The sequence below is a fragment of the Propithecus coquereli genome, unplaced genomic scaffold (genome assembly GCF_000956105.1).
Source record: "Propithecus coquereli isolate 6110/MARCELLA unplaced genomic scaffold, Pcoq_1.0 Scaffold7, whole genome shotgun sequence".
Taxonomy (NCBI): Eukaryota; Metazoa; Chordata; class Mammalia; order Primates; family Indriidae; genus Propithecus; species Propithecus coquereli.
Genome location: NW_012153062.1, coordinates 6,100,498 through 6,112,328, shown reverse-complemented (window position 1 = coordinate 6,112,328; position 11,831 = coordinate 6,100,498). Strand labels below are relative to the sequence as shown.

At 33.8% G+C, this 11,831-nt stretch overlaps 1 protein-coding gene across 1 annotated transcript in view; it reads left to right on the top strand.

The window, feature by feature from the left end:
- Positions 1-11,831, top strand: part of CCDC18 (coiled-coil domain containing 18) — a 166,668-nt gene that overhangs the window by 53,408 nt on the left and 101,429 nt on the right. The window contains exons 18-20 of the mRNA XM_012661015.1: positions 4,206-4,373; positions 7,655-7,797; positions 11,506-11,669. Coding sequence (XP_012516469.1) covers positions 4,206-4,373; positions 7,655-7,797; positions 11,506-11,669 — 475 coding nt within the window. The remainder of the gene's footprint in view (positions 1-4,205; positions 4,374-7,654; positions 7,798-11,505; positions 11,670-11,831) is intronic.

Here is an 11,831-nt window from a genome sequence, read left to right as displayed (position 1 = left end):
TGAGATAAATGTCTCAGATACTAGATTGAAGACTTTTCTTTATTTGTCTTATTCATCTCTGTATCATCAGTATGTAACACTTTACTTCCAGCATGATAGGCATTGACTAAATGTTTGCTCAAAGGGATAATCTTAGTGAAGAATTGCTTTATTTCTTTGTTAGAATTTATGTATTTTAACCTTAAATTCATTTTTAGAAATAGTTCCCAATAAGTCTTAATCAAGGTTAACTTGAATATATCAGAAAGAAAATATATCAGCCAGAAAAACAGAAGCCCTTATATGTCTTTCAAATTGGGGGAATTTTATACAGAGAATTAGATACACCAGTGATGGAAGAGTGCAGAAGCCAAATGGCATACTAAAGCAACTCAGAGATTATGATAAGCAGAGACCAGCTACCATCCTTAGGATTAGAGAAATATCAGGAAAAGATGGTGTGACCATAGTCCAGAAGCAGAGCTGCCAAGCTGGAGGTGGAGCCAAAGAGAAAGGATCTGTCTAGTAGGAATCAGGGCAATAGAGGAGAACTGCAGCTCTTGGCCACTCCTTTTGGCCAAACCTATTTGTAATATAGAGGGCAAGGGAGGCTAAGCAGTGCAGTTTACTGTAATACACAGAGCAGATCAGGGGAAAGCAGGGATAGATCTAAGAGCAATTATGTAGTTGACCAGCACTCCAGACTTAGGTGTATGATGTAATTATATGGCCTTAGGGGTTTAAAAAAAAAGAGATCTTTACATTTTATAAGGTCATATCTTCTTCCCTCCACCTCTCCTTATGAAAGTTTTTATAGCATCTTTGACAGATGGACATATAATTCACTACTCCAGTATGTAGAAATTAAATCATCTAGACTATGTATATTCTGACATTTTAAAATAGGAATATCATTTTTTTACTATGATCTTCTTCAAAATAGTATAAAAAATACATTATTTTGGCATTTATTCTACTGCCCACACTCCACTCTATCATAAACGGACTTGGCAGAGATGGAATCTAGAGGTAGACAGCATTTGCAATAGGAGAGCTTGTTGAGCTTTAGACTTTGCATTCTTAGAAACAACATCAAAGACTAGGGTGGATAACAGGCATTTACATATAAAATAAACTTAGAACACTTTCCAAAACAGCTGGAAATATACATATAGGCTCAAACTGAATTAGAAATCAGAAGTGGTAGTCAGGTATGTATAACCAGACTAGGGAGTAAGTAAATTAGAAAGATTTGCAAGCCCATTTATTGCTGCTGAATTATTAGCTCAACTGCCCATGCATTGGCTTACTTACTTAGAAAATCATCTGTCACTTATCCGTGTATATTGATAAGAAACATGGAGAAGAATCCAAGTACCATTTACTTTTGACTTATTTGTCTTTAGAGCAAATAGTAATGTCTTATAAAACTTTTTAATGCTGGTTAATATAATTAATACCTTGTAACAGCAGAGTTGTAAGGTTTTCATTATATATAGCTAGGTTTCAGAAAATCTGATTTGATTCATAGCGGATCCATTCTGTTAATAATAGATGATGTTATAAAGGTGTTTTAATCTTTTAAGTCAGTGAATATACCCAAATCATATAGCTAGCTGAATAATTAAGTGGCCCTAGAGCATATTGGTGGAAACTTAGCCAGTTGTGAAAACTATATGTTGATTATCCATCCTAGAAAGCTGATATATATTCCTCTGAATTTTTGCCTCAGGCATGTATTCTTTTCCAGATGGCAAAATAAATATATTTATGTTTAAAATAATACTGACTTTGGGATTCTCAATTTTTGGAAAATATTATAACTTCACATGAAAAATTTTTTAAATGCTTTTAAACATGATAAAGTTATGTGTTGATGCAAAATTATGTTTTCAACATGATAGAAGAAAATAAATACTAGATAGATATGAATAAGCCTAAATATTTTCTTCATAAAGAACTTATTCAATAAAATCACTTCATTGATAAATATCTTTATTTAATTTGATGGACTTAAATTCTGAGAAGTTGGGATCATATCATATTTCTATGTTTTATTTTTAAGCAACATTTATTAGAGTGCTTCTACTTTGGATACACATTAATACTAGACAAAGTTCAGTGTAAAGTAGATTTTATAATCTAAATTCTACTTTCTTATTGACTTTATAAAATAAATTCTCTGGGAATATAGTAGTATATTACTGAATATAATGTAGAAACTCTTCTGTATTTACTTTTAATCTAAAGTCAACTGCAAGTTAAAGGACAGTGCAATGAAATGTCAGCATAAATTTGATATTCTTAGCTTGCTGGACTGTAAAAAATCAATATATAGGTACATGTTGTATTTTGTGAATTAATATTTGTAATACAACTAGCATTAGATACTTTAATATATGTGCTTGAAATTTTGCCAGTGGCTAGATTACTGAAACAAAACTTTCTTGTTATTATATGATATGACTTTCTTGGAGTTTTGATGAAGTCTTACCTTGTTTTCTTCTATTTTGTCTTATGTTAATATTTTGTTCATTTTTTTCTCTGAATAGAAAAGTGTGAGGCAGGATGTTCCAATAAAGACAAAATAGTGTTTAAACCTATGTTATAGGCAAGTCAGTTTTATCTAAAATAAACCATTGCAGAAGTGTGATCTGCAGTTTTGTCAAGAGCGACCATTGAAAACAGGTGATAACTGACACATACTTGCACTAAATTATTTTCATACGGTCAGATGAAAATTAAGTAAAACAGATTAGCATGAGAAAAGAGCATAATAGGATTAGAAATTGGTTAGTTGCCTGTGATATCTAGGGTTACTCCAAGTTTATAACATCATCATATAATAAAGAAATTTGAAATGTAAGAACTTCTCTTCATGAGCAAAGAATATTTGGCCCCAAAGGCCTTGCTGATGCTGCTGAATGTTCAGCTGTTTGAAGCAAGTCGTGATTCTTTTCCACTGTTTATTATAAGGAGTTTAAAATACTTTCTTCTGGAATGATATTTATGGTAAACATTCTTTGCTTTAAAGGAATGGCTTTATTTTCCTTCATTTAAAAAAAATTTATTACATAAGCAACAATAAAAACTTTTAAGGAAAATTTATCTACAACCCACTTTCTAATACTTCAGTTTTCATTTTTCTATTTGCATGTATATTTTTCATAATTAATGAATTAATGAAATGCAATTTTTTAAAACTTTATAAATTTTTATGTGTTTGCTACTATCTTTTTAATTATTTTAAATGGTTACATCATTTTTAATCATATTGATATATCATCACTTATTAAATCCTCCTTTTACTTTGGAAGAAAAGAATATTATAAAATATATTTTAAATTATCCTTCATTGTTGATACTATTTTAAAAATAATTTCTGCTGGCAGATTTTAGAATTTGGGTTACTAGGAAAAGGGGCATTTATTTTCCTTCTTAATATGTGCTTCCAGATAACCTTAAAGTTATCTTTTAAAGCAATTTTGGAGACCAGCATATTCAGGTCCTAAATATTTGGAGTGAATGAGTGAAATTTCTTAGTTGGTATTGTCATTCCTTTATGTCCTTTCTGGAGCACAAATATTCAGGAGTACTTTTCTGGGATATTATTTTATAAACAAAAGCAATAATAGCAACAATAATATAATGAATAGCACCTAACATTATACAGTGTTTTCATGGCTATAGTTTATTATTAGTAAGGGTAAAAGAATCAGTTAGAATGTAGAGAAATCCATGGTTGCCTGTGTTCTTCCCTCCTTCTGGCAGGGGTAAAACAGAACATGTTCTTTTTTGTAGCCGCGAAATGTGGCAACATGTGTTTCTGCCCAGGGAAACTTACTTATGACTCAAAGCTCAGGGTTTTTATGGGAGCTGGTCACATAGGAACAATGACCAGCCTGCAGGTATCAAAATTCCAGACTCCCAGAAAGAAAGCATGTTTCATTGTCCCAGCCAGGCAAAACAATCTTATCACTTAAGAATATTTCAAAAGCCACATTCCCAGACACCAGCCGAGAGCCAGTCCTATAAGTAGGCCCTTTTAATACATCTCCCCATCAGAAAAATGGACCCTGGCCTTCCATATGGCAAACTATAGCCATGAATATAATTGTTCCATGTAAGAAGTGGGGATGATAATCCAATAAGGAAGATAGCTTTGACATTTTATTGCTTTTTATTTGAAACATTTCATTGTAATGAGAAATATATCTATTTGTTAGGTATATTGTTTACAAAAAGAGCTAAAGATAAAAAATCACAGTCTTCAAGAGACCTCTGAGCAAAATGTTATTCTACAGCATACTCTTCAGCAACAGCAGCAAATGTTGCAACAAGAGACAATTAGAAATGGAGAGCTGGAAGATATTCAAACTAAACTTGAAAAACAGGTATATAATATTGGCCATATACAATTTTATTCGTATGAAATTGAAATTTTAAAAATCATGAGTAGATTTTTGGTTAGTTGTATAAATTGCTGTTTAACCTCCAAGTTTTCACATTATAATAAATATTCTATATTAATATTGTAATAAAGTTCTTTTGTTTTTTTTGGTTTTTTTTGAGACAGAGTCTCACTCTTTTGCCCGGGCTAGAATGAGTGCCGTGGCGTCAGCCTAGCTCACAGCAACCTCAAACTCCTGGGATCAAGTGATCCTCCTGCCTCAGCCTCCCAAGGAGCTGGGACTACAGACATGCGCCACCATGCCCGGCTAATTTTTTTCTATATATTTTTAGTTGTCCAATTAATTTATTTCTATTTTTAGTAGAGACGGGGTCTTGCTCTTGCTCAGGCTGGTTTCGAACTCCGGAGCTCAAACAATCCACCCACCTCGGCCTCCCAGAGTGCTAGGATTACAGGCGTGAGCCACCGCGCCCGGCTGTGTAATAAAGTTCTATTCCTATACAATCAGATCTTTATCTCTAATACTGTGATTACATGTTTGTCATTCCATATAATGTAGTTATAATTTAGACTTCTTTATCCAATCTCTTTTTTCTTCTTAGATATACATATAATACCTATCTGAATCATTGTTCCTTCTGATTTCTCCTTTTTGGATCAGGACATACTGTGATATTCCCTAAAGAAATCACAAAGTAATGCACTAAAAGAAAAATCTCAAAGGAAAATATCACTGCTACTTAGTTCTAAAAATAAATTATTGCTTCAATGAATCCTAGGGAATTTTATACTAGAATCTAATCTTTTTTCTTTCATTCATTACCAAATTTATCTGAATTCTTTTGACAGATATTTCACATTTTTATTTAGTTTTTCTCTTTATAAATAAAGTCAAATTTATAGAAATATATAAATTAGAAAATGATAGTCACCTGTAATCTTACTGTGCATTCCTTGCATTTAGGGTCATTTGTATGGACTACACCTTAACTTTTTGTCTATGTATGGTCTTTTATTCACTTATTCTGAATTCATCCTCAGCCTGTCCTCTTACTACATTTAAATACATCAGGCAGATATTGTGTATCTTCTTTTTTAGAGATACTCTCCTATGGCTCTCCATCCCTTTTGTAAGTCTAGACCTATTGCTCACTATGCCTGCTATACAGCTTCATCCTGAAGCATTTCTTCATTTCACCCAAATCCTTTGTCACTGACTGGTTTTCACAGGATTAATTATGATTCTTATTCCTTTTAAAGTCGTTTTTATTAATATCTCTATTATTAATATAATGGTTTTATGGTTTTCTTCTGTTTTTTGTTTTTTCCCCCTTAACTCTACCGTTTGTGTTTTTTATTTGGTGATTTTATTTCTTTGTGGTCTTTGTTTTAAAAGATTTTGTCTTCTCTTTAACTTCTTCGAGGGTCTATAGAAGTTTTTATCTAAAAATTTCTTCAGTATTTAGAGTAACTTTTCTAGTATATATTCTTTCTTGCTTTCATTGATACTCCATTGTACATTGGTTCCATTTTGGATCCTTTCAGCTTATTACTCATCTTTAGATTCTTTCTGTTTTTGTGTGTGCTGTTAAATCAAGAATTAAGTAGGTATCTCATCACCAGGAAATGGAGGCTAAAAAAAGGTAAAAAAATAAAATAAAATAATTAAGAAGGTAGATCTTCCTTGGTTCCCTTCCCTTTTTACCTGGGTACTATTTTAATTCTATTCTTGGAACTTGAGGTGAAGGGTTGGATATTAATGGATTATAATCTATATTTACTTCTTAAGTGAGGGATTTTAGAAGAACAGGGAGGATATTAAGGTTAGAGGCAAGAGGTTAACTTTGAGATCACAGTCATAAAAATGTTCATTGAAGATATAAGTGACTGAGATTACTACCTAGGGGGAGAATTTGTAACGAGAAGAGGGAAGATTGACTTGAATCCCTGAGGCATGTGATACATGGAAGCCAAAGTAAGTATTTCGTGATGGAAGGAATGACAATTAGTGTCCTGGGCTGCTGGAATCAATGCCAAGTACAATGAGGGTTGGGAAATGTCCATTGGAATTAGCAACTTAGAGGTCACTGCACTGGTGATATAATCGCAGTTTCTATGGAATGGCCTGCACAGTTTCTGTGGAATGGCCTGATTGCTATGGGTTGAAGAATGAATAAGTGAGACAATGATACAGCAAGCATAGAAAACTCTGAGAAGTTGGCTTATGAATGAGAGGAAAGGAACGGTGGTAGGCAGAGGAAAGTAGGGGTATGAAGAAAAGTTTTTTTTACAGTGGGAAAGTCTTGAACATGTTTAAATGCTGATATCTAAGAACAGTGTACAAGGCTGGGCATGGTGGCCCATCCTATAATCCTAGCACTTTGGGAGGCTAAGGCCAGAGGATCACTTGAGGCCAGGAGTTCCACACCAGCCTGAGCAAGAGCAAGAACCCATCTCTACAAAAAATAGAAAAATTAGCCAGACATGGTGGCATGTTTCTGTAGTTCCAGCTATTTAGGAGGCTGAGGCAGGAGGATTGCTGGAGCCCAGAAGTTTGAGGTTGCAGTGAGCTATGATGATGCCACTGCACTCTAGCCAGGGTGATAGAGTAAGACCCTGTCTCAAAAAAAAAAAAAAAAAAAAAAAAGTATAAAGAGAGATTGAAGGTACAGGAGAGAGCAGAGATAGTCAGTAGTATGAGGTTCCTGAGAAATTGGATAGGAATTGAATCCGGAACACCCATGAAGGAATTTGTCTTATATAGGAGGAAAAATACCTCTTTTATCAAATATATAGTAGAACAGAGGAAGAATGAATAATTTATGATGGTTATGATGGGAGCAAATGCAAGTTGTAATGTTTTAGATTGTGTGGGAATCTAAAAATCCTTCATTGAATAAGCCAATTTGTGAAAAAGGAAAGGAATGGCTTAAGAGAAGAAAGAACATTTCATATTCATATAGAGACAATAAAAAGGGGAACATTTACTACTATTTTGTTAAATTTTTATAATACTTTATGGCACTTTAGTGTTACAATGTGGCTACTTCACTAAATATATGTATGTGAAATATCTTTATTATTAAAAAGTAAGTTGTACTTTTATATTTTCAAAACATTACTTCCTGGTTTGTACTTTGTATTTTATGATATATGTTGAAACTGGATGATAAGCTAGCCTACATATTTATAAAGGTATCTTTTGTCTGAATAACGTTGAGCTGTGATTGAATTTAAAACACTTACTGAAAACTGCTTTACAAGGTATCAAAATTGGAACAAGAGCTTCAAAAACAAAGGGAAAGTTCAGCTGAAAAATTGAGAAAAATGGAAGAGAAATGTGAATCAGCTGCACATGAAGCAGATTTGAAAAGGCAAAAAGTTATTGAGCTTACTGGTTCCGCCAGGTAAAATATGAATGTGTTAGTTTTATTTACCTTTCCATTTCAGTATCAATAGTATCTAAGTTTTGACAGAGGTCCCGCATTGACAGGGGTCCTTTGTGCTCAGAGTAGCAACTTGCTTCCCTAGCTGTCCTCTACCCTCTCAACAGGGTCAAGAGGGTGTTCCATGTTTAAGGCTAAGACCATAGTTCTTCAGACTTACTTTCTTCTGTTGATAGGTGTTTACCCACTAACAGAGTAGTCTACCTTTAGTTCACAAGGACTAATCATATAATAACTTTATCCTTGTTTATGCCACACACCACAAGAAGCCCTGTATTTACAGGTCAACTTTCATTTCTCACACTAATTCCCAAAAAGCTCTCCATATATTCTGTTTCTTTCTCCCACTCTATCCCAACTTCTGAAAGACATCTACTGTGCCCTTTGGAATTCATAGTCCATTCTGAGAGACAGCCCCTATATTCACTACTTCTTTTCTCTTGCTGTAAAAGAAACCTGACACTCCCCTGAGAACATTGCTTCTTCCCCTGCAGCCCTCTAAAGTAAAAACTTTTCCCTGTAGCTCTTGTACCCGGGGAGTCAAGGCATGAGGTAGTGTATTACTATACTCCATGAACCTCATGTCATCAGATCATATCATCCCTCTCTGTTGCTGGCACCTATAGACCACCTGACTTACTGTTGCTGTCTCTAACACCACTCCTGTCGTTATTCTTGGGGATTTCAATATACATCTAGCTGATCCTTTGGACACCTTGGCTTCTTATTTTTTAAAATTCCTGTCTTCTAATGATCATGATCTCTAACATACCTCAGCCACTCACTTCCATGGTTTAAACCCTAGACCTTATTATTTCCAATATCTGCAGTTTCTCCAAAATCTGAATATTATGTATCTACTGCTATGTTATTGCTTCATTCACTCTAAAACCCCAAATCCAACAATTCTTTGACCGAACCAAGACCTCTAATCCATTGATTTCACCACTGTCTCATTCCCTGATGCCTTCTCTGTTTTCTTTGCCAGGCTTAAATTCTAGTTAGTCATTAAAATTGCTAATTTGCATATGCCCACAACTTACTTACCCCTCTACTTATGTTATGCAGCACTGAGTATGTCCAACTCAGAGTACTCCATGCCTGCATCTTTACAGAGCCTGGAGAAAAATATAACCATTTTGACTAGTCTCGCTTTAAATTCTTAGCTTCAAACTTTAAGTGTTTCCTTAATGCTGCCTGGTAATCATAATGTTTTTTACTCTTGTAAAAGATTGTTTTACTCCTTTGTCTCTTCTTTCAAAACTCTGACAACTTTTCCCCATCCTGGCTCTCACTGATGATCTTGCTTTCTGCTTCACTTAAAAAAAAAAAAGAAGTAATTCACACCTGTAATCCTAGTACTCTGAGAGGCCGAGGCAGGAGGATCACTTGAGGTCAGGAGTTCGAGACCAGCCTGAGCAAGAGCAAGACCCTGTCTCTACCAAAAATAGAAAAATTAGCCGGGCATGGTGGTGCACACCTGTAGTCCTAGCTACTTGGGAGGCTGAGGCAGGAGGATCGCTTGAGCCCAGGAGTTTGACTTTACAGTAAGCTACAATGATGCCACTGTATTGTAGCCTGGGCAGCAGAGCAAGACCTTGTCTCAAAAAAAGGGAAGCAGGGCTAGTAACTGCTTGTTCCTTTTTACCCCCCACTCTTTTGACTTCTAGATAAAACAAAACTCTTCTTGATTATGGCTAATAGGCACTTTCAGTAGGAAAAGTAAGTCCTAAATACTGATAGGAAGCTTATGAACTAAATAATTAAATCTCATAAGAAATATGTACCCTAGTTCTAAGAAATCTTTTCATTATGAGGACTTTTTTGTTTTCTCTGTTCCCACTATTATTTATTTCATTCCTGGAACTATAATTTCTTAAACTGTATTTTTTTCTCCCAAAGGTATTAGAGTTAAAATATATCTGTATTTCTTCTTTGATCTGTTTTAGAGTTAAAGACAGAGTTTCAGACAGAAAGAAAGGAAACTAGTTTTGAGCCTACCCAGCGACACCAAAAAAAGAAGGGAAACTATAATTTATTGAGTACCTTCTGTGTGCCAGACTGTGTGCTAGGTAGACACATTAACTTATTTAACCTCAAAACAGCCCTATCATCTGGTTTTATTATCCCTGTTTTTAAAATAAGGAAGCTGGAACTCAAAGAAGTTAGAGTATGAGATGAGTATATTTTAGAGTATATTTTCTAAAATATACATTTTCTTGGCATTTTTACCTTCTCTGGGTGTCTCAGAGTTATCATCATATACATTAGTTATATATATATATATATATATATATATATATCATGCTAAAATATACTGATACCCTAAGGAGGCATATAGATACACCTTTGAGGCATATAGAATTCTGTTTGCTTGTTACTAAATACCTATAAACTGCTGTGCTTTTTAAGTTCTTGTATGTGTTTTTTATAATTTTTTCCCAACTTCTTTGCTGACAAGCTGTCAGCTCTTGGCACTATATACCATCATCTTTTGATTATTCTTTTCTAATTATCTATTTTATAGATAGAAATATTAGAAGCTAATTGGTCAAGCTAAATATTGTTTACTTGGGATTTTAGAACTGTAAAAGGGTCATTAGCACTTGTCTAATCTAGTGGTTCTTAACTTAGTTGGTCCATGAACATATTTGAGGATCTGCTAAAGAGGTATGGATTGTTTTCTATACATAGATGTATGTACACATGTTCATTATACATGTATAATTTAGCATATTGTTTTAGGAGTTTTGTGGTTTTCCTCAAGTTCACTCATGGACTTCAAATTTAAAACCCCTTGAACAAATCCAAATTTGTTAGAAATTTAGAAAAGAAATGTTTCTACTTGCAAACTCAATTTGGGAAATTTCAAAGACCAAAACAACAGAAACAAAATGTTGAAACAAAGGAGCATGAACTTGATAACTCTTCCTGTTATCAAGGATAACATTAGCAATTATTTAATTAGTGATTATTACTTTGCAATTACCAACAAATGGACTTAAAACAGCCTCTTAGTATGTTGATTTGTCTATAGATAGAAGAGCTTCCATATTGGAATAAGCTCAGGACTGACTGAAAGTTAGTAAACCTGACTCTATCACTATAAATAACTACTTTTATTATCTCAGACAATTCACCTAACCATCCCGTTTCTTCATCTGTAAAGTAGAGAAGTTGCACTACTCTGGAAATCTCTAGTCCCTTTTAAAGCTAAAAAAGATAGTACTACTAATAATAAAGCTCTGAGTAAAAACAACTGATTTGGCTCTTCTGTGAGTATTAATAGTATGGTCTTTATGATGAATAATTGCTCAGCTTCTTTATTGTCTTTGTTGCAGATAATAGAAATTACAGATGAATGAGGTTCCTATCCCTGGATGTTCTCAACACTTACAAAGCTAAAGTTAAATGTAGTTAGATTGAAAAGAATGTTAGCCTTGTTAAATATTGCCAGGTAATACAGTTATATTTAGTGGTATGTAATGTGTAAAGAAGTACAGTTGTTTAGTTGGAGAATTTTTAAAATGTAATAGGTGATTTAAAATTCTGATTAGACATTATGCTGATATTTGTTCATATATAACTGATAGACTTTCTTTAGTCAGAGACAAGTCAGTTGGTTTTTAAGTTTCCAAATTACCTGTTTTATTGTTTGTCTTTAATTAGGCAAGTAAAGCTTGAGATGGATCAGTACAAAGAAGAGCTGTCTAAAATGGAAAAAGAAATAATGCACTTAAAACGAGATGGAGAAAACAAAGCATTGCATCTTTCTCAATTAGATATGATCTTAGATCAGACAAAGACAGAACTAGAAAAGAAAACAAATGCTGGTAAGCAGTGGGTTAGATGAACTTAGCTGCCTGCCTGTCTATACTTGACAAGCAAAATAAAGTGAGAATTTGAGATGGTGGGGCTGGAAGGGACAATGAATGGTCAGTATTTTGCCTCTTGCAGATGAATAAAATTGAATATCCTTTTTTTTTTTTTTTTTT